The sequence below is a fragment of the Gossypium raimondii genome, chromosome 6 (genome assembly GCF_025698545.1).
Source record: "Gossypium raimondii isolate GPD5lz chromosome 6, ASM2569854v1, whole genome shotgun sequence".
In the NCBI taxonomy this organism is placed as follows: Eukaryota; Viridiplantae; Streptophyta; class Magnoliopsida; order Malvales; family Malvaceae; genus Gossypium; species Gossypium raimondii.
This window is the reverse complement of record NC_068570.1, coordinates 50,509,840-50,533,819: the sequence shown is the minus strand read 5'-3', so window position 1 is coordinate 50,533,819 and position 23,980 is coordinate 50,509,840. Positions and strand designations below refer to the sequence as shown.

At 37.0% G+C, this 23,980-nt stretch overlaps 1 protein-coding gene across 1 annotated transcript; it reads right to left on the bottom strand.

Annotated features, from left to right (window-relative positions):
• Positions 1–13,058: 13,058 nt before the first annotated feature.
• Positions 13,059–17,722, bottom strand: LOC105773786 (homeobox-leucine zipper protein MERISTEM L1). The gene is made up of 12 exons (XM_012595910.2): positions 17,123–17,722; positions 16,438–16,702; positions 16,219–16,336; positions 15,892–16,080; positions 15,366–15,803; positions 15,174–15,275; positions 14,862–15,062; positions 14,588–14,762; positions 14,202–14,473; positions 14,011–14,106; positions 13,533–13,919; positions 13,059–13,452 (listed from the first exon to the last, which is right to left on the bottom strand). The coding sequence occupies exons 2-11, from the start codon at positions 16,656–16,658 to the stop codon at positions 13,554–13,556; spliced, it is 2,178 nt and encodes a 725-aa protein (XP_012451364.1). The 5' UTR covers positions 16,659–16,702; positions 17,123–17,722; the 3' UTR covers positions 13,059–13,452; positions 13,533–13,553.
• Between the last annotated feature and the right edge of the window lie 6,258 nt (positions 17,723–23,980).

Genomic DNA, 23,980 nt, shown 5'->3' with positions numbered 1-23,980 from the left:
ACATTCTCTATTGCTTTCATATTTTCTTTATTCTTTATTCTCTCCATCTCTCTTTATTTTATAACAAAATAATATATTTATTAATTAAAACAATAATTTAAAAAAACTTGAAACAACATGAAATAAAAAAATACAATTATACTTAGAAAAGGAATCAAACCTAGGATTCAAGTATAAATTCACTATTAGTTAATTATGTAATCAAAGAAACTAATTTGTTAAAATCAAGTAACTAAAAATAAAAGCAAAGCTTAAAACAATAAGAAATAAAAATAAAAAATGTGAGTAGGAGAGAAATCAAACCCAGGACTTAAGGATAAAATCACTAATATTTAGCTATTTGACCAAAAGACCTAATGTATTAAAAAGTCAAAAATACGCTTTATGAAACACATTTTTATTTCTCACTTCAAAATCAGTCAATTTCCTAAATATTAAAAAAAAATACATTTCCTAAATAATATTTTTAAATCAGCACTTTCTCCAAATTTTCTCTAGAAAAAAGCACAAGATGCCCGATTCAAAATATTGAATTGAAACTATTTTAATAACATAGTGTGGGAGAAAAAATCAAAATAACGTTAAAAATTAAAATTACTTAACTTATAATATCTTTCAAAAACAATGATTATTATAAAAAATAAACAAATACAAATAATTTTAATTAAAAAACTGAAACAAAAAGAATGATAAAAAATTGCATGGGAGGATGAGAAAAACAAATAGTGCTCAATTAGACTAAATTACCAATAAATGTCGAAAATTTTTAAAATTTATCAGATTAGGCCCTTTTTTGGAATAATTATGAGAATAGGTCAATTTTACAAAAATACTTCCATTCTGCCACATCAACATTAAAAGTGGCAGTACCAATAATTTTTTATTTTATTTTCTAGTGTCACCCATTAATGTAAAAATAAAACATACAAAACAGACCCCAAGTTTCATTTCACTTGTTTTCTTAAGCGATGTGAGATATGTGATATGGGTATATATAGACTTATAATCCATTTGCAACTTGTTACTAGACAATGTGAGATTGCTTGCTCTTTCAACTAACAACATAAGATGAAAGACTACACTTAATTTTAAAAAAATTAAACACAAAACTTTGCATAACATTAAACTCTAACAAAATAAAATATTATAAACTCTTATACAAATATTATCGTTATAAAAAGTCCAATAAAAAAGAAAGACAAACTTGCACATATAGTAACACAGAATATTTTATATATAAATATATAAAAAAAGAGACAAACTTACATATATAGTAACACATAATATTTTATATATAGATATAAAAAAGAAAGACAAACTTACACATATAGTAACACATAATATTTTATATATAAATATTAAGATTTTGGCTCTAATTATCTCTATTTAGAACTCTAAATTAAATAGAAATAAATTTAATCTATATTAAATCTATTAAATCGATCGGTCTATATAAAAAATCTATATAATTTAGATGTAAAATATACTAAAATATAAAATAAACTAGAAAATGAAATATGTGCAACTTTGTGTTACTATTATGTGTAAGTTTGTCTTTCTTTTTATTCCTATATATAAAATATTATGTGTTACTATATGTATAAGTTTTTTTATTGGACTTTTTTTATAATGATAATATTTATAAAAGAGTTTTAAATTTTAAAAACTTAAGTCATCTTATGTTGTTAGTTAAAAGAGTAAGTAATATCACATTGTCTAAGAACGAGCTTCAAATGGATTATAAGTCTATATATACCCATATCCCATATCCCATATCCCATATCCCACATCCCACATCCCACATCACACATTCCACATCGCTTAAGAAAATAAAGGAAATGAGACTTGGGGTCTATTTAAAGACCTGTTTTGTAAGTTTTATTTTCACATTAATAGGCAGTACCAAAAAATAAAAAGAAATATCAGTGCTACCACTTTTAGTGTTGATATGGCAGAAAGTGCTTCCAGCTGGAAGCATTTTTTTGCAAATCACTTAAAACGCTTACAGCTAGATGCGTTTTCTGAATTTCACTTGAAAATGTGATAGGTGCTAAAAATAACATATTTTAACCTCGTTCTTCATGTGTTTTTGAGTGATTACTCGATGTTAATGGTAAATTTTATGCTTCTAATACTTTAAATTCATGTTTTTATACTTAGGAGAGCATTTGAGAGCAAAAGGAGTGAGTAACGAGCGAAAATTGGAGCAAATTTTAGGAGCCACATGGGCCGGGCCATTCCACATGGGCAAGACACATGGCCATGTGAGCCACACGGACTGCCACACGACCATGTGCTAGACCGTGTGGAAATTGTGAATTGCAATCTAAATAGTAATTATAAGATTCAGGGTATTCTAAGACCTATATATGACAAAGATAACAAGAGGGGAGTGAGTCATCAGAGAATACTCAAGAAAACAACTCAAAAACACCATTGAAGCCGACTCTGAAGCAGATTTCTATCAAGATTGAAGGAGATTTCTTTGAAGTTTATTATGAATTTTTTGTTTCTTGTGGTTAGATTGTCTTTGAGATGTTTTTTTTTGCTATCATAAACTAATTTTCCAAATACCTAGGGAGATGAACCCTAGGATGGATTTTGTTATATGATTTTTATTTTTATGCAATAAATACTTGGATTTTATTCTCAATTATGTGTGCTTAATTCTTGGTTTGATATTTCTAGATTATTAATCCATATTTGACGTGCTTAAATCAGAGGAGAAATAGACCCTGCTTAAGAGTAGATCTAGGGTAATTGAGTGGAGTTGCATGCAATCCTAGAAATCTATCAAATTATAGTCAAATCTAATAGGAGAATTCATAGATTGAGTTAACGTGATAATAGGGTTTTAATTAGAAAGAAATTTCAATTAATCAATCTAGAGTTAGTTGCTCTTAGTCTTGAAGAGAGATATTAGCATAATTTAGGGATTTTTACGGATCAAGATACTAAGAGAAGGAATTGCGTAATTTAGATTGATAATGGCAGACGAAGTCTAGGTGAATTATTTCCTAGGTATTGTCTCGCTTCTTGGTTGTTAATCCTTTATTTTCTTTATTTTTTCTTAGTTAATTGATTTAGTTAATTTTGGTTTTAATCAATTACTCCAATTTGTCGGTTAAATAAAAGAAATACGGTAATTACTAGTACTTTTGGTCTTCGTGAGAACAATATCTTTGCTCACCGTAGCTATACTATTAATTGATAGGTGTACTTACTTTTGTAAGATTTTTAGTTGGTTTCGTGGGCATCAAAATGCTTCCAACTAGAAGTGTTTTCGTAATCTATCCCCGTAATTCTTTAAAAAAAAAAGACTTAATCTGGTAATTTTTAAAAATTTTCGACATTTATTAATAATTTAGTTATTTAATTATCTCGTGTTACTTACTCAATTAAGAATTTAATTATAATATGGATATATTTTAAAAGTATCCACATTATAAAAGGATTCATATATAAGTAAAATTATTATAGTTTTTCTCATTAATTTACCATATAACATGGCTTCATTGCTACTTAATGTCATTCAAAAGAAAGAACTATATGCAGACATACAAATTGAAAGATTATATTATAGTTTAAATATAATTATAAAATATAAATAGTTAAAATAAAAATATTAAAAACTGATTTAAATTTTTTACTACCTGATAAAGGTTGATGCGTGGACACATTTCAGTATTGTCCAAAATCAAAATCAACTAATATATATTAAAATGACTAAAACACATAAAAATTTAGATGAGAACAAAACTTAAATTTTTGATATGGGTTTAAGTGACATATGTCATGGTATTGTTCCGAAATGAATTAATGTATACTAAAATGACCAAGACACATCAAAATTGTGATAAGAACGAAACTTAAATTACTTGATACGGATTTAAGACTAATATGTACTGGTTGATATGGTAACAACTATTATGATATAATTTTCCTACATTGGCATGGGCTTAAGTTTTTTGAACTTAAAATAAGCACGAAAACATTTGAGTTTAGACTTATTTTATCAGTTGTAAATTTTTTTATTTCAAATATTATATTCAATAGAAGTTGTTCAATTCTATATATTAATTTGTTTGTTATGGTTTTCTAGAGGTTAATTGGATCCTTATGTCACTAATAAACAAATTTTACATGGAAGAGTTGCATATACAAAAGCAAAGTGAAGCAAGAAGTGCATCAGTGCGTCAGGCGAGTCTGGTAGCTAGTTTGGTTTTTATTAATTAAGATCTCTACCAACTCAACATTATGAATAACTAATTTCCTGCATTACTTTCCTCTGGTAATCGTTAAATCTCTCTTATACACGCATATATGGTCTGCTCTTTCTCTTTACTATTAACTTTCTCCAACAACTTCAAAATTTGACAGCTTTTCTTTAATAAGCAAAAAATTAATGGCTGCTGGTTTTTGCAGACTGCAGTAAATAACTATCTGTTTGTATTTGCTGCAACAACAAATTTCGATTTTCGTGCCAGCAATAGTTCCTTGCTGATGCAGCGGCAGTCAGCGGCACCACGGCCATTGTTCATTATATATCAGAAGCTACTACAGTTGTCTAGGGACTCGACTAGAGGTGTTCATGGGCCGGGCTCGGGCCGGGCCCAAAAAAAATTTCGGCCCGGGTCCTAGGCCAAGGCCTGGTCCGGCCCGAAATATGGGTCTAGAATTTTGCCTAGGCCCGGCCCGGGAAAAAATTCATAAGCCCGGGCCCGGCCCGGCCCCTTTTTTAAATAAATACCAAAAATTTATTTTAAAAATTAAAATAAAAATTAAAAAAAGTATTTTAAAAATATTTTAAAATTAAAAAAATTAAAAAAAGTATTTTAAAAAAATTTAAAAAAAATTTTAAAATTAAAAAAATTTAAAAAAGTATTTTAAAAGTATTTTAAAGTTAAAAAAAAAAATAAAATTAAAAATATTTATTATTCGGGCCGGGCGGCCCGGCAAAAAAGTTGTGCCGAGGCCCGCCCATTTTTAATCGGCCTTGTTTTTTGCCCAAGCTCATATTTCGGGCCTATATTTTTACCCAAACCCTCCCATATTTCGGGCGGGCCGTCGGGCCGGGCCGGGCCGCCCGGCCCATGAACACCTCTAGACTCGACCAAACGTCATCATATTTACTAAGAATTTATTCCACTCAACATCACCAAAAGGCTAATTTTTTTTTCCGATGGTTTCCTTTTCACCCTTTTGTTTTTTTCCACCCTCCGCTGATTTAGTTTGCGATTGGTTTTTAATTTAATCAGTTTGTCTGATGTGATTAGCTTATTTGATTTAATTGTATAAATTGTTAAAAATTAAAATATATTAAAAATAAAAAATTGATTCGGCAGTTGGTTCAATCAATTTGATCGACCAATTTAATTTATTTGTGGGTTAATGGTCTAACCTCTTTTTTTTAGGCTGGTTATTCGGATAGTCTAGTGTCACGGGCCACAGTTCAAAGCCCGTGACCAGCGCACCAAATGCATCCAATGGAGGTCTGTTGCTCAGATGGGGATCATTTGGCCCACAAGAGCTGGCCCGATTCAAAGAGATATTGGAGAAGCTTTGTCGATTAAAGCTGGTTGGCTGATAGCGAAGAGATGGCAACTTAGGCAAATATGGTAACTAATCTTAGAAGATACAGGGAATCATATCTTGTAAAGATTAGATTAGATTTGATAAGGCTTATCTTGTAAATCCCTAAAATTAAGGGATATGGTTAAATCTCATCCGTCGATGTAATTGTATCTTGACCGTCGGTTTTGGGGGAGCTCAACCATAAATAGAGAGCCTCCCCCTCATTTGTACTCATTCCATTGTATTCTGAATTCTTAAGAGTAATAGAGTTCTGAGAGCATTTACTCAAACACTTTGACGCTCTTTACATTGTTCTTTGGCTTAGCTTCTTTTGGCACAATCGCTTCCGCTATACAAGTTGGTGCCTTGGAGGAATTCTAAGGAATCCTCACTTTTGGCGTAAAGGTGACTTAGGCGAGTTTGGAGCAAACGGATCGCTTAAGGCCGCATTTCTTGAGACGAAAGGTCTAGCCCGTGACAAGTGGTATCCGAGCCAAGTTTTGAACCAAGTGATATCTGAGTTGTTGGTTCAAAGGCACCGTTGGGATGTCGAGAGAAGAGTTCGAACAAAGATGGGCGAGGAAGTCTTTGAGGGAGACAATATCGGCGATGAGAGGCGTGTGGAAAAACTCGAGGGTTCCATGGAGGATGTAAAGGAGGCACTCGATGGGCTCGAGGATCGCATAGCAAACTGGGAGGAGCAGTCCAGAGACTATGTAAAGATGTCTCTTGGTTCCACCATGGATAAGGTAAACGAGTTGTTTAATTCACACAGGGATAAACTGTCGGAAAGGAATGATGCTCTCGAGGCCATGATGATGGCTTTGAAGGAGGAAACAATGGCCACGACGAGGGCTTTGAGCACAAGAATAGAGGAGCTCGAGAGAGAGCTGGCCTTGTGTCAAGCTGCCGTGGGGAAAGGAGTGGCTAATGCAGCACTCAGTAATAAGGATGTCCCAAAGCCGAAAAAGTTTGTGGGGACAAGGTCTGCATGTGATGTGGACAATTTCTTGTGGAGGATGGAAAACTACTTCCGTGCCAAAGGCATCGTGGAGGATGCGATTAAGGTAAACACTGCTTCAATGTTTCTTACTGACATTGCGCTTTTATGGTGGCGAGGTAGGACCACAGATAAAAGGCATGGTGAGATTGGGACGTGGCAAGAGTTCCAATGCGAATTGAAGGGACAGTTTTACCCAGAGTTTGCAGAGGAAGAAGCTCGGGCAAAGTTACAAGGGATAATGCAACGGGGCACAGTGGGGGAGTATGTTCGAGAGTTCAAGGAACTCATGCTCCAAGTTTCAGAGGTGACCGAAAGAGAGGCATTGCTTGCTTTTCAAAAGGGATTGAAGCCGTGGGTCAGACAGGAGGTGGAACAAAGAGGTGTCCAAAAGCTGTCGGAAGCCATGACGGTAGTTGAGGCCATGGTCAAGCTTGGTCTAGGGAAAGACAAGCTTGGGTCTTCCAAGTCCGAGGAAAGGGGCGTATGTGAAAGGGATCACAAGGAAGATAGAGTTGATGGCAATGGCAACGGCGACAATGGTGGTAATGGGAAACCACGAGTTGGGAAGAAGAAACCCAAGAGGAAAAGGGACAAGTGAAATGCTTTCTTTGACGGTCCACACATGTTAAAGAAATGTCCGAGAAATCAAGGCTTAAGAAGAAGCCGGTGGAAAAGGCCTTGGTACTTGGTTCGAGCACAAGGGTGTCAAGCCAAGGAGGCCAAAAGCGAGAAGAAGCCGTGGAGTGCTTCTTGTGTCATGGTCCGCATAGGTTGCGGAAGTGTCCAAGGAAGTCTCATCAAGGGAACGATGGAGCGGACAAGGAGCCCAAGAAGCTTGGTTCGAGCAAGGGAAAAGCCGAAGCCAAGAGGGCAAAGAGGAGCAAAGGAAGCAAGTAAAGTGCTTCTTGTGCCGTGGTCCGCATGAGTTGCGAACTGCCCAAAACAAGCCGGAGTCAAAAGAAAGGCAACGTCTGAGCTTGGTGAGTCATCGGAGGGGCTTCCACCCAAGGAAGAGGTGAGTTTGTCATCGGACTTAGAGGAAAGAGTTGCGATGAAAACAGTGAAGCTGGGACCAATGAGGCTCAAGTTGAGTGAAGCGTCAGAGTTGGCCGAGTCATCGACAAGGCTTCCACCTATGGGAGAGGTGGGTGGTGCATCAGACTTCAAGAAAAAGGAAGCGATGCATGTGGGACAGTTGACCAGAGTAAATGCAGCGAGTAGGACGGCTCGAGTTAAGAAGCGACGTAAGCCGAGGCAAGAGTCCCGAAGGAAGGGAAAGGCTAAGGCGTCGAGACGAGACCGGGGCGAATCAAGTCAGTGCCATTCGGAAGTCGCAACGAGGCCGTTGCGAGAATGGGTGGGGGAGAATGTCACGGGCCGCAGTTCAAAGCCCGTGACCAGCGCACCAAATGCATCCAATGGAGGTCTGTTGCTGAGATGGGGATCATTTGGCCCACAAGAGCTGGCCCGATTCAAAGAGATATTGGAGAAGCCTGTCAGATTAAAGCCTGGTTGGCCCGATAGCGAAGAGATGGCAACTTAGGCAAATATGGTAACTAATCTTAGAAGATACAGGGAATCATATCTTGTAAAGATTAGATTAGATTTGATAAGGCTTATCTTGTAAATCCCTAAAATTAAGGGATATGGTTAAATCTCATCCGTCGATGTAATTGTATCTTGACCGTCGGTTTTGGGGGAGCTCAACTATAAATAGAGAGCCTCCCCCTCATTTGTACTCATTCCATTGTATTCTGAATTCTTAAGAGTAATAGAGTTCTGAGAGCATTTACTCAAACACTTTGCGAGCGCTCTTTCTGTTGTTCTTTGGCTTAGCTTCTTTTGGCACAATCGCTTCCGCTATACAAGTTGGTGCCTTGGAGGAATTCTAAGGAATCCTCACTTTTGGGCGTAAAGGCTGACTTAGGCGAGTTTGGAGCAAACGGATCGCCTAAGGCCGCACGGTTTGCGAGACGAAAGGTCTAGCCCCGTGACACTAGTCTGGTCTATCCCTTATTTTAATTTTGTAATTTTTACGATATTAATTTTTTTTATTGTTTTACGATTTTACTCCTTGAAAATAGAATTTGTTTCTTTTAAAAATAGTCCAGAATTTCCCAAAATTTATAAATAAGTCCCTTTCTCAAATTTTTATTTTTTAAAATATTTACAATTTGGTCCATATACATTCGACTCTTATCACATAATGTTCTCTTTTCTAATTTTTCAAAATAGAAAACAATGCATAATAATTAAAATATTAAATTTCCAAATTTCAACACTTACAATTTAAACTTTTAAAATTTCTCAATTTAGTCCTTTTAATTCCATATGCTAATTTAGGTGCAATTATTCCAATACTTTAAACATCATATCCTTATAATTTAATCACCAAGATCCAAACTTTAGTTTCTCATTTTGATTCATTGATTACATAATTTTGCCAAATTTATAATTTATTCATTACTTTAATTTTTATAAAATTAATCTCATAGTAAACACTCTCCAACTTATTTAAAAATATTCAAAATAAATACTTATAACTTTCAACGTGACAAATACACAATTCATCTTTCACAATAATTAATTTTGAACTACAATTTTCATAATTAAACCACTCACACTTTCTTTTAGTTATTCACTTAAAATCATCCATCAAATTAATTCTAAAATCATCATTCACATCATACATAAACATAACATTTTCTTTAGTTAGGATATAGAAAATAATTATACAAAATTAATTCTTATAATTTCTGTTAAAAATAGAACGTCGATAATGGACATGTATCGCAAAGAAAAGAAAGAAAAATAGATTGCACATAATTTTTTACGTGAAAACCCTTTCGAGAAAAACCCACAGATAGAGGAGAAGAAAATTTACTATGTCGAATCTGAATGATGAAAGAGGAGAAACGACTATGTCTATTTATAGGTTTGTAAAACCATATTCTAATCAAAGTCCAATAGAAGTAATGCATGTTAAAACACTTTATTCTAATCAACATGAAATAGAGGTAGTATACTTCTATACAGAACAGATTTCACTTATGCAACCTGTACCGTAAAGGGCACATTGTCACTAATGTAGTAGTGAAAACGCGTCCTATAGGATGCATTTTCACTTAGCTAAATTTTTTTATTTTTTTTCTTGCGATCGTTGATTAGAAGTTTGCATATTTATTTTTATCCATGTTTGAGATGGATATGGTTATAGTTTTAAGGAATGTTTGAATTTACGATGGTACCGTAGAGCTAGGTGACCTACAAATTTCATCTGCCATATGAGTATGGAGTTATAACCCGAGAAGCTAGATCGCGTTGCAGCTTAAGGTCCCAATTGATGGTGGTTATACGGTCTAGGGTTGAGTGTAACTAGGGCTTCAAGTTTATAAAGGTTATGCTGTCAAAGGATGGAACACAAATAGGGCCCCAGTTGGCAGTGGTTATGCTGGAACGAAAACCAATTTTTCCTTCTCAGAGGAGGATGCTTTATAAAACTGAAATAGACGTACGAAGAAGAAAAACCTAGTGGCCTTTTAGTGTAATCAAGTATTTCGTTTTATCCATGTCCACCAAAGGCACTGACCTTATTTTTAAAACTTGTGACATAATGGAGGTGTAATAGGTTTTACTAACAGGGTCACTGTCTTTGGTGGACATGGACAATACGAATTACTTGATTATATTGGAAGGTCTCTCTGTTTTTCTTGTTTACACTTCCGTGTGGGTTTTATAAAGCATACTTCTTTGACGAGGAGAAATTGGTTGTCATGCCTGCATAACCACTGTAAACTAAGGCCCCAGTTATGCTCTATCCTTTGATAGCATAACCTTTGTAAACTTGAAGCCCTAGTTACACTTCAACCCAAGCCTGTATAATCACCATCAACTTGGACCTCGAGTTGCAAAGCGATCTCGGCTTCTCAGGTGATGGCGTGATACTCACACGGCAGGTGAAATTTGTAGGCTATTGAGCTCAATAACATCATTGTGAACCCAAACAGAACTTAAAACTATAACTCTATCTCCTTCAAAGCGAGAGATAAATAAATCTTTAAACCCAGAAATTTCAACATGCGAGAAAAAGAAAAAAAAAATTAGAGGAGACTGAGATGTGGGTAAGTAGGGGATGGAAGGAGCATTTATATAGGGGATGGGGAGAGGTATAAAGGGGCATACATTTTTTTATCCCAAGAATCCCATATTGCAGGTGCTCAGAAACAATTAAGTTGAAATGGTCAGAGAGAAAATGCTCCCTGCAGGGGGCGTTTTCATCTAATATGGTAGTGAAAATGCTTCCTATAGGAGGCATTTTCCATTGACATGTCAAACATGTGGCTAAAAACGCGTCCTATAGAGGGCGTTTTCACTGCCATGTCAGATTAAAATGCCCCATACAAAGTCCATTTTCTCTCTGGCCATTTCAACTTGGTTAGGGAAAATGTAGAAATCGAAGAGAAGAGCTAATGATTGTATGATAACTCCTGCAGTGAAAACACTAATTTATTTGTTTATTCATTATTTTTTTCTGTAAAATGTAAGTTAATATTATTTATTGAAGTAAGATATATTCCAATACACAAACCATAGTTTTAATATTTTTCCGAAACATTTGAGCAATTATTTGCTTTTTGAAAAAATTGTACTTAACAAATATATGGAGAAAATCTTAAATGAAAAAGTAACATAATTAATTGTAAATTTTAAACTCACAATATAATTGTGTACAAATCAAACTAATTTAATAAATTTGTTTCGTATATTATAAATAAGTGTACATTTGGGATGTAAAAAAAGTATACAAAATTACAAAATAACATAATTTAATAAATTTGTTCCGTCGCACTATTTGGTTTGATGGTTCTTCATCGACTTCAGCTTCATCTTCACGTGCATGTCAGGGTTGATCGTTGACTGTGACCGTATCCTAGCCTCCCATCGTACATCCCCTACTGTTTGAGTTGGTAGTTGTGAAGATGACCCACCTCGATAGAACAACGATGCTGAGGGTGTTTGCGACACTATCGACTATTTCAAACATGGGTATTCAAAATATAATTGTTTCAAATATGGATATGCTTAAAAAACGATTGTTTTGATCAACGACTATCTCAAACTAAAACTTTTTTCTAATAAAATTTTAAACATTGTCATATTTTATTTTTTAAAATTATGAAATATTATAAAATCTAATATTTAATTCTGATAATTTTTTAAACACTATTAAAATTTTAATCAACTTATTAAACAATATTTATAATTTTAAATTTCTTTATGTGTTCACTTATTAACTTTTTAGTGGTATTTGAAAATTTGAAAATTTTGTATAATTTAATAATATATCTATAACAATAGTTTAAAAACTTAAAGAGTTTTTTAAAGGATAAATTAATTTGAATTAGTTTTCTTTAAAATTTTAATTATATATCTATAATTTGATTTTTATCACAAAATAACTCTAATGGATGATTAAAAAATGAGCTAACGTGGTGTATGTGTCACGGGGCTAGAGTTTTCTCTTGCGATCCGTGCGGCCTTAGGCGATCCGTTCGTCCAAACTCGCCTAAGTTAGCCTTAACTCAAGTGAGGATTCCTTAAGAACTCCTCCAAGGCACCAAATTGAAGAGCGGAAGCGATTTATGCCAAAAGAAGAACAACAAAGAACAATAGAAAGAACGCTCGCAAAGTGTTTGAGTAAATGCGCTCTATTCTCTTATTCACAAAGAATAATGAAACAATGAATGGAGTGAGTACAACTGAGGGGAGGCTCCCTATTTATAGTTGAGCTCTCCTAAAACCGACGGTCAAGATACAATTACATCGACGAATGAGATTAACCATATCCCTTTATTTTAGGGATTTACAAGATATGCCATATCAAATCTAATCTAATCTTTACAAGATATGATTCCCTCTATCTTCTAAGATTAGTTACCATATTAGCCTAAGTTGTCATCTCTTCGTTATCGGGCCAACCAAGCTTCAATCTGACAGGTTTCTCCAATATCTCTTTGAATCGGGCCAGTTCTCGTGGGCCAAATGATCCCCATCTGAGTAATAGACCCCTATTGGATGCATTTGGTGCGATGGTCACGAGCTTTGAACTGCGGCCCGTGACATATGCACCTTGTGTTATGTATATAGTTATAAATAAATTTGAGTATTATATACTTCTTTCAAAAAAAAAATTGCACATTCGTAATGGATACCTTGGGAAAAAAAATTAAAAGAAAAATTGAGATTAGATTTAACATCTATAGAAATGACTGCAATTTTCAAAATTACACATTACAATTGATGAAACAAAATATATTAATTATGGAGCGATACGTTCACTCCACTGACGCTTAATTTACCTAAAACATCTATCAGTCTTAGAGGGAAATAAGCTGATGCTGTTGGGAGTGTCCTAAGCAATATTTACAGTAGTGATGTCCAACTACTAAAATTAAAATGCGATTCTGCGTAAGAAAAGAAGTAGGAGAAAGGCAGCAGCTAAGCTATTCATTAATTTATGAAACAACCAAAACAAAATATAAAGCAGAAATTAACAAATGTTTGTTAATGGAGGAATAAGTCCAAATTAACTAATGCTTCAACAATAACACATGAAACCGGAAAGAAATTAGACTAGTATAAAGTCCACTCCTACATTGAACTCTTAGCCTACACAAAATGGGGAGTTCTCCCAACATATCTAATATTAGAATCTCGTTGGCAAAGTCAATTCCCGAACCTACTATCCTTGCAGGCTTGGTGATTTTGCCTTCTTACAGAACACCATGACCGCAAAGGATGAATTGAAAGGTGCGCTCTTGACTTCTTCAATCGTTAAATTTGTTTTCGGACAAACACCTTTTCTTCTCGTTTCCCTGCAGCACATTGTGAAATGGGATAAGCTTAGATTGCAAACTCCAAATATAGTGAAGGACTAATTAAGTTGATTGCTCACCTTTTTTTATATCATGTTTGGTCAAGCATTATTGCACTTTACGGCAGCCTTGATCCTTTCAACCGTGCATTTAATTAGACTGTTGACAGTCGCCACTGATCCAAGAGAAAGCTTTGCTGTGGGAACTGAATCAACCAAAATCTGGAAAGCAACGGTAAGGAGAGAGCCACCCGAGCCGATTTCGAGAATCCCTCCTCCATTAACTCCTGGACCATCGGGAAGAATTGCGAAACCGGATGGCAATAGTGCGACATAATCCGGGTCCCCGCCACTTAAGACAACGTTCATTGCAACAATATCGACCGGGGCATATATCACGTAGGACCCTGTAGCATCAGTGCAGCTCTCTTGAAGTATCAACATGTTGCTTTGGCTAGAGTTTGCACTCTGCAGATCGGTTTCCAGTTAGAGATGTTAGCTTGATGGATGATTGTCGTCAATTAAAGATCTAAAGCATGTGTTTAACTTGCCAACTTACATTTACGCGGAGTAAAGAGACACAATTGCCTGGATCACGACCATTAGCTATGTGAGCCATTTCTTGAACTAGGCCACCATTTGATAGGATATCCCACTATAAATTCAATTTAAAAACTGCAAATTAGTATAATATTCTAACATAAAAGGTGTACCATTGTTTTGGCATAATTGGAAGCTTAATTAATGTACCTCACTTCTAGAGTTCTCATCCCTTAGGAAATCAAATACCCTCTTTGGTGGAACTTGGATCCAGAAGGAAGTTGCAGCACTAAGTACAATACCAGGAGGCCTTCCTGGATCATCCATGCTCTTTCGGGTCATAACCCGCACATCATCGGAGCCTGTTGCCGATAAAGTTGTCCAAGCATGGGCCGTTGAAGCACCAACACCTGTACAAAAGCTAGTCACCATCCTCTCTGCCAACTTCAACATACTTTTCCTCCCTTCTGGGCTTGTTATAACTGCAGAGATCAAAAGGAACCGATATGGTAACATCAGAGAAACATGGAATGCGCTGCATTCAACAAGGTATCCCTAGGACTAAGAGAATTATAAGCTGCTAAACATGGTGTTACCGCATAGATCCCCTGCTGGAATGTTACTGGCCATTGAACTTGCTAGACGCTCACACTGTCGATCCAACGTAGCCACCCAACGTTTTGCTCCAAAAGCTAGACCGGAATTAACTACTGGTCTGTATATGTTGTGGACAGCTCTATCATCCACTTCTACATGCTCGACCCATATAACCTGAAAGTATAATGAAAAGATGACATTGTATACACGTTAAGCGGCAACATAAAATGCAGCCCAACAAATATATACACGTTGAAATAAAGAGTAAGTAACCTTAGAGTATCCATTTGGCAATTCTTGGATCAAGCAACCTGAGGGCCTTCTTCTACACTTGGACATTGGGTTAGGGCGTAAATTATCCAAGGAAACATCAACCACTGCCCAAGTTCCATCAATATGCTGCTTACAGTACCTCACGAAATAATTTTCCCGAGTTGGTACAAGTGGTGAAGGGACTTGGAACTCAGCCGTCATCTGAAAATGCAAGATGTTAGGCATGCTTTCAGAGCTTAGGGAAAGAGCATCCATGCCAGAAATTTTATTAGATTGCTATTGAAAAGAAAAGCATATAGATGTACTTAGTACCACTTGCAAGGCCCCATTGTAGTTTCCTGCAACTCCAGTTGATAGGACTTCTAAAGTCATAGCCCTTGAAACAATACCGCAAAACACACTTGACCATTGATTCTGGAAATCAATCGTTTTTGTCATAAATAAGTGGAGGTGGATCTAAAAATTTATATAATGGACCCAAACTTGGGAAAAAGAAAATCCTACCACATCCATGAGAATCTCAACTAAGTTGACATGATTCATGATGACAACTGCAGATTCTCTTGAAGCTTCAGACCTCAACCCCAAAGGCTTTGGTCCAATTCCCCTAGGGAAAGATCTTAAGTATTCATCTTCGTTCAACACATCTGTAGAATTGTCCCCAGGAACCCACAAAGGTTCCCCAGATTGGGCCATTCGTATTAGTTCCTCCATTGCAGCAACAGCAAGCTCAACAATCATGGGCTTATCCGCTTCTGTAGGTCCAGAGACAGACCTCAGAAGATCACCACTGCGATCCATTTCCCCTACAAATCCTGATTGATTCCCGAAATTGCTAGCTCCAAGATCAACAGAGCGCGAATGTAAATGAGATGAAAGGTGAGGCAATGAAGATAAAGGCTTGCCAACATATTTAGCAGCTATTCCAGATATCCTATCAATCTGTAATACAAGAAAACCAAAATATAAAAAGTATAATAAAAAGGTAACTTGATAATAAGATGGGATGTGTGAAGCATTTTTCAATCACCTCTTCCCTTAACCGAGCATTTTCTATTCTCAAATGTTGCTCATCAAATGACATCTCTCCAAGGGCAGCTGGGCCTCCACAGCTGGGGCATGTAGCATTGCTGAGAGCTTCCTTGTACCTATTATTCTCAGCTCGGAGTTTTTCATTCTCAGCCTTCAGTATAGCATTTTCATGGCGTTCATGTTGGGCCTGTTAATGAAGGTGAACTTTAGCAACTAAGCTAGGAAAGCTTACTACATAGACAGAAAAGCTTACTCATAAAACAAGTCTAAATACTTAAATAAGCATATTAGAGCTCCTGATTTTCACCTATATATGGAAATATACCTTCATTTGGGTGCGCTTGTTTTGGAACCAAAACTTGACTTGTAGAGGTTCTAACCCTAGCTCACGGCCAAGCTCCTTCCTTTGCTTATCATCAGGGTGAGGGCATTCCTTAAAGAATCTGAGCAACAAAGTGTCCAAAGAATCAATTCCCCAAAGAAGAACTAGTCATGTTAATCTTTCTTATCTTTAAGTAAGAGGAAAAAAAAAAACAAGACTTACGCTTCCATCTCCTGGATTTGATGCTGGGTATGACGATGATAACGCTTCTTTTTAGGGCGTTGGTCAGGATCTTGATCATCTCCAGAGGGAGCATCCATAGTTTCATTGACTGATTTGATCTCATAATCATCATCCCTGATCTTCCCCATTAGTTCACTTTCCGAGGTCTTATGAGACATGTCGAACATATGGGGACTCTCAAATAAGTTGGGGCTAAACATGTTAACAAAGTGCTCGAATGGCGACGGTATGGATATTCTGGGTTCTGCCGAGAGAACATACACAAGTCAAGCAAACTAAAATAAAGGGGGAAAAGGGTTAAATAAACTGTAGAACAGTAACGAAAGACACAAAATGTAAGTACAAAGTTAAAAAAGTCAAAACCAGTGCATGACAATGGAATCGTAAAACATTTGAAAGGCAAATAAACAATGGAGCTGTAAACCATATACCATCTCTCTTTCAAAGAAAAAAAAGGTCTAGTTCGCTTATCGAGAAGGATTTTTCTTTGAATATCTTAATAACCAACTGCTACTATATTTAAAGGTAGCATATACTTCGAAGATTAAAATGATGGATTAGTCGAAAGCTTATCCTAATCTATTCCCATGGGAAAAGTGAAAGAACCTCGGAGAAATAAAATGGGCAGCAAAAGTTGGGGAAAAAAAGGAGGAAAGAAAATTACCGTATGGATTATTTGGAGAAGGGGACTAAGAGCTTAGGGCAACTATTTTCTTGTCTTAAATGCAGTGGTAAGCTGGTCACTAGAAACCTCATGTTGGGAGACACAGATAGCCATTGACCTTTAAAACCCTAACCAGCAGCAATACATGCTACACATATCAGTCTCTTGCTTGTTAGATTCTTGGCCCCGCTTTCCTATATTGGTGGTATTTAGGTTGATTTTGATAGAAAGTCCCCACAAACCAAAGATTACAAACACTTTTTGCACTCTCTCTTGATTCTCAGCAAAGCTTTATAAGCGAATATATGAAAGAGAGAATGGCAAATGGTGTGAACACAGATCGGGTGCTATAAACAAGCTGGTCCAGGGAAAGAAATAGGTTTCGTGAGTAGAGACTTTTTACAGGGCCGTATAGGCAAAACAAAAGAAAGCCCTTTTGAACATTGTTGAGAAAGATTAATGAAAGGAGGTTTTAGGGTGGTTTTTAAAAGTTTGGGGTCACTGGTTTGACAGAGACCTACCTTGAGAGAGAAGAGGGTTAAAGTCTAGAGAGAGAGAAAGGGGTTTGAAGTTCCAAGGGGGGGGGTGAGGAAAATGAAGAGAATTGAAGAAACAGGTGGAGAGGATGTGGCAGCTAAGGAATAAATAGCAGAGCCCATCGAGAGGGTGCAATAGCATTTATGGTGGGTGAGAGGTGTAATTGCGAGTGATGGAAATAAAAATTATAGAAAGAGAAAAACATCTCCCCTTCCCTTCCCTTTCTTTAAATTAACTTTGTAAGCTTTCAACTAGTTTTCAGTGTCTCAGCTCCAATATTGATAGGTTTTACTAATAAGCATGCACGTATAGTATATATATCGGTAGATAAGGAAGCTAAATACATTTGGCAATAGGAATTATATTTGACATCAATACAAAAGTAGAATTTCTATCTCAATTAACTTGGGGAACATCATAAATTTTTAAATTAACAGGAATATTTCTTCCTAATGTTGCCATGAAATCTGCAGTGCATATATAGTATGAAAATTTTAAATTTTTATAAGATAAAAGGTATAATTAATATCTCACCAGTTTAAATCATATCAGTTAATGACTACTTTCAAATATTTATTGTTTTTTTTGAATTAAATATTTGATTTATATATGTAGAATATTGTACTAGTTAATTTCCCCATCAAATTACATGAAAAGCAAATTAGAGCTGCTGCTAGAATAACTTGAATATATTTAATCTTTCGGCTTGCTCTCAAATCTTCCAAGAAATTATTGATTCTGAAGGATACAGGCTATGGTCTGCATTTGCAGATTTCAGACGCATTATATATCATGTCTATGCATGCATGCCTACCAAAATCTATGTGGTGTAAATCTCATAATTTCTAATCAAATTTAATCTCGTCTCTTCCTTTTGACAGATATGCATACGTGTAATCATATCCGGTCGGTATATGAACTAATCCAACTCATCTGTGATCTGTTTTATGTATTTATTTACTTTTATTGCATTAATTATCGACAATGAAAGGGTATTGCAGATTGCAAAACTCAACAATTAAATATTAAAAAATGTCTAAGCAACTCTCTCCTTCTTTGCCACCGTCTGTTAACGAAGACGATGGGGATTCCCATTCTGTTGAGGACCGGACCACCAAGAAAGTGAGATTTAAGGGCGGAATTGATGAGGCATCAGTAGATATGGTCGTCGACCCTGATCTGATTTCAGCACCCTCGTGGAAGGATAAGCTTTTGGATGGAGATCCGAATCATTCCATGATGGACCGCAATGTTTCTTCCTTTGGAAGAGATAGTGCAAGTGATGGAGATTTTGATTTATTAGCCGGCGACGTGCAAACATCTATCGTTAATGGGGTTCCGGCCATTAGTTTTTCTGACCGGGTTAAAGAAATTTTGTTCAAAGAAATGGAATTAACAGTGGTTATCAAACTTTTAGGGCAAAGTATTGGTTACAATACTTTACACAATCGTATCACTAGCATGTGGAAACCTATTTGTTGGTGCAAGAGGCAGCAGCAAGCTTGTTTTTACTTTGCTTGGACAGCAAGTGTCGAGCCTTGCTGAAGAAACTATCGAAGAAGAAAGAAAAAGAAATTTGCAATGGAAAACAGAAAAGAAAGAGATAAATTTGAATGAAAATGAGCTGAATTTTTCATTAACAACTTCACAAGGCATAATGCCAATACATATATGAGATAACAACATCAAAACAAACAAGTTACCACCTAATAACATACCTAACACCACTAAATTGCCTAGTAACTTGGTAAACTTGTTTGAACACATAAGCAACTACCTAAACTTGTCATTCAGCACCTAATTACATCAAAATGCAGCTACCAACTAAGTTCAAAACAAACTAAAATACAAAATGTTCATTTGAGTAACCAAATGAAACAATGCAGTTTCGGTTTGCTGTTGAAGCACGTTCCCTGCATGGCCACCTTGGCTGCTGCATGGGGGCTGACTTCAACACTCCTCCTCAGCTTCTATGCAGCAGACTCCTAGTTGCTTCCTTAGGTTTAGAAATCTCGATGTACCAAGTGATTTCGTGAAGATGTCGGCAATCTGATTTTCTGAGCTGCAATGAATCAGCTCGATCTCTCGAGCTTGTTCCATTTCTCTTATCACATGCAGTTTAATGTTGAAATGTTTTGTCCTGCCATGGAAGACAGGATTTTTAGCAATAGCAACAGCTGACTTGTTGTGACAATGTATCACAGTTGCTTCATTCAGCTGTAGGTTCAAATCGCTCAAAAATTTTCTCAGCCACATAGCTTGATTAACAGTATTGGCAGCTGCTACATACTCAGCTTCAGCTGTCGACTGAGCCACTATTGTTTGTTTTCTTGAGCTCCAACAAATCATAGCTGAGCCAAGTGTAAAAGAATAACCAGAGGTGCTCTTCATATCATCTTTTGAACCAGCCCAATCACTGTCAGTGTTCAATTCTTCAGCCCTACTAAAATGTATTCCATGGCTCAAGGTGCCTTTGATATATCTCAGCACCCATTTTCCAGCTTTGTAATGCTGCTGGTTGCAGCAATGCATGAATCTTGATAGCATGCTCACAGCAAACAAAATATCAGGTCTTGTTGCTGTCAGATACAGCAAACAACCAACAAGGCTTCTGTAATCAGTTTCACAGACAGATTCATGGTCTTCTTCGCTCGATAGCTTTATGCCAACAGCCATAGGTGTGCTGGTTGGTTTACAATTCTCCATTGAGAATTTGGCTAGAACTTTCAAGCCAAATGATTTTTGTCTCAAGAAGATTCCTCCTTTTGCTTGATTTACTTCCATTCCTAAGAAATATGTCATCAATCCCAAGTTTGACATCTCAAACATTTCCTTCATTTTTGTTTTGAAATCAGCTAACATGAACTTGTCTCCTCTAGTCACTAGAAGATCATCAACATAGAGTGAGACAATGAGCTGTGTTTCAGCTCGATTTTGATTTCTTTTAACATAGAGTGTTGGCTCACTAGCACTCCTTTCAAATCCCAAACTGACTAGGTATGAGTCAATCCGAGCATACCAGGCTCGAGGGGCCTGTTTTAGGCCATACAAGGCCTTTCTTAGCCTATACACCAAATGTTCCTTACCAGGCATTATGAATCCTGGAGGTTGCTCGATGTATATCTCCTCTTCCAAGAATCCATTGAATGCAGACTTGACATCCATTTGGTGGATTGTCCACTGGTTTTGAGCAGCTATAGCAACCAGCAATCTGATTGTATCGAGTCTGGCTACTGGAGAAAATGTTTTCATGTAGTCCAGACCATATCTCTGACTGAAGCCCTTCACAACTAGCTTGGCTTTCAGCTTGTTTAAACTTTCGTCTGCATTATGCTTCATTCGATAGACCCATTTTACACCAATGGTCTTTTTGTTAGTTGGCTTTTCAACCAACTCCCATGTTTGGTTCTTCTCAATCATGTTGATTTCATCAACCATAGCCTGTTTCCAACCCTCATTTGCCTCAGCCTCTTCAAAACAGGTAGGTTTAGCTATAGCAACCTGTGCCCTTTCATAAATCTCACCTAAGAACATTGTGCCTCTCACAGGCACATCATCAACATCCATCTCAGGACCAAGCTGCTCGAGTTCAGCTTGATCAGGCACCAGGTCTTCTGAAGTAGCTTCTGGTTCACTCTTTTCCCAATTCCAGCAAGCTTTTTCATCAAAAATGACATCTTTGCTCACCTGGACTTTGCTTGTCAAGGGATCCAGAACCCTGTAGCCTTTCTTGACTGAGCTATAACCCACTAGGACACCTGGTTTAGCCATTTCAGATAGCTTATCCCTCTTTGCTGCTGGTATTTGTGCATAGCACAGGCAACCAAACACCTTCAGATGTGCCAAGGAAGGCTTGAATCCAAACCAAGCCTCGAAAGGTATCTTGGATGCAAGAGCTTTGGTAGGAAGCCTATTCTGAAGGTAGACAGCAGTGTTTACTGCCTCAGCCCACATGGTCTTGGGCAGTTTCTTCTCAAACAGGAGACATCTGGCCATATCCATTAGACTTCTATTCTTTTTTTCAGCTACCCCATTCTGCTGAGGTGTGTAGACATTTGTAAGCTAGTGTTTGATACCAGCATCATTGCAAATAGCTTGAAACTGAGCTGAAGTGTACTCAGTGCCATTTTCTGACCTTATCGATTTCAGCTTGCAACCTGTTTCTGTCTCAACAGCCATTTTAAACTTCACAAACACTTGAGCTACCTCAGACTTGTGTTTCAGAAAGAAAATCCAGCAAAACCTTGTAAAATCATCAATGAAGAGAATGAAATACCTGTTTTTGCTCAGTGATTTAGTCCTCATAGGTCCACATACATCAGAGTGCACCAGCTGTAGTCTTTCAGTGGCTCTCCATGCTGAGTTTGTAGGAAATGGCAGTCTTGCTTGTTTTCCCATTTGGCACACTTCACACATATCATCATGCTCCACTGAGCTGGTGAAGTTCTCTACCAAGCCTTCTTTGGCCATTCGAGCCATTGATCTGAAGTTGGCATGCCCGAGCCTTTGATGCCAAAGCTTAGAATCATCAACAGAGGCTGTGTATGCTAACTTTAAGTCATTTGGCCAATGAACCTCAAAGCATTTGTCAGTCATTGTGACTGTTATAAGGCTTGATCCACTTGGATCAGCAATGTGGCACTATTTGTCCTTGAACACAACAGAGTAGCCTTTCTCGAGCAATTGAGCTATGCTGAGAAGGTTTCTATCAATCTCAGGCACCAATAGCACATTTGGAATGATCTTGTTGCCTGTAGGAGTACATATCAGCACATTTCCTCTTCCTTCAACCCTTATGAATTGACCATTTCCAACCTTGACCTTGGTTTTGCAACTTCTATCCAAGGTTTTAAACAAGGAGGCATTTGGTGACATGTGGTTAGTGCAGCCACTGTCCAATAACCAGCCTTTTGAACATTTCTTCTCAGCAGCTAAGCAAGAAACAGCAAAGGCCTGCTCTTCTTGGTCACTACTGTCCTTAGCTACTCGAGCTTCAACCTTTGGTTGTTGAAATTGACTCTGCCTCGGTTTGGTTTTGTTTTTGCAAACTCTTTCAACATGGCCTTTCTTCTTGCAGTGTTGACATATTGCATCTGGGCTGAACCAGCATCTGTCTTCTGGATGACCTGGCCTTTTGCAATGTTTGCAGGGCTGGTTATTGCTCCTTGCAGCATCAGGCTTAGGCTTACTTTTCCAAGGCTTTTTGCCTCTTTGAGCATTGATGCTCGAGGCTTCTCTGGCCTTGGCATGAAATGCACCTTCCTGGTGATCTTCAGCTCTGCTAGCTCTTCTTTGTTCCTGAGCATAAAAAAGTGTTAATTAGCTCGGTCAAAGAGATGCTAGCTAGGTCTCTTGAGTCCTCTAGGGAGGATATCTTGGCCTCATATCTCTCAGGCAAAGTGGAGAGGACTTTCTCCACTATTCTTGCCTCATCAAAGTGCTCACCAAGTAGCCTTATACTGTTAACCACTGCCATGATTCTATCTGCATACTGCTTCACTGTTTCTTCTTCCTTCATCTTCAGATTCTTGAAATCCCTTCTAAAATTCAATAGCTGTTGTTGCCTTGTCCTCTCAGTGCCTTAAAACTCCTCCTTAAGCTTATCCCAGGCCTGTTTTGGAGTCTCACAGGCCATAATTCTGGTAAAGATGACATCTGACACACAGTTTTGAATGCAGGACATGGCTTTGTGCCTTTTGGTCCTCTCATCAGCATGTTGCCTGATCTGAGCTATTGTGGGATTGGCCCTCAGTGGTGTTGGCTCAGCATCTGCGTTGACAACTTCCCACAGATCAAAGGCCTACATGTAAGTCTTCATCTTTACCAGCCATATGTGAAAGCCTTCTCCATTGAAGACTGGTGGGGCTGATGGTGAAAATCCTGAAGAAGCCATCAGGTTCCTTAGTTTGAAGCAACAGGTCCACTAAGACAAGGGCTCTAGATACCAATTGTTGGTGCAAGAGGCAGCAACAAGCTTGTTTTTACTTTGCTTGGACAGCAAGTGTCGAGCCTTGCTGAAGACATTATCGAAGAAGAAAGAAAAAGAAATTTGCAATGGAAAACAGAAAAGAAAAAGATAAATTTGAATGAAAATGAGCTGAATTTTTCATTAACAACTTCACAAGGCATAATGCCAATACATATATGAGATAACAACATCAAAACAAACAAGTTACCACCTAATAACATACCTAACACCACTAAATTGCCTAGTAACTTGGTAAACTTGTTTGAACACATAAGCAACTACCTAAACTTGTCATTCATCACCTAATTACATCAAAATGCAGCTACCAACTAAGTTCAAAACAAACTAAAATA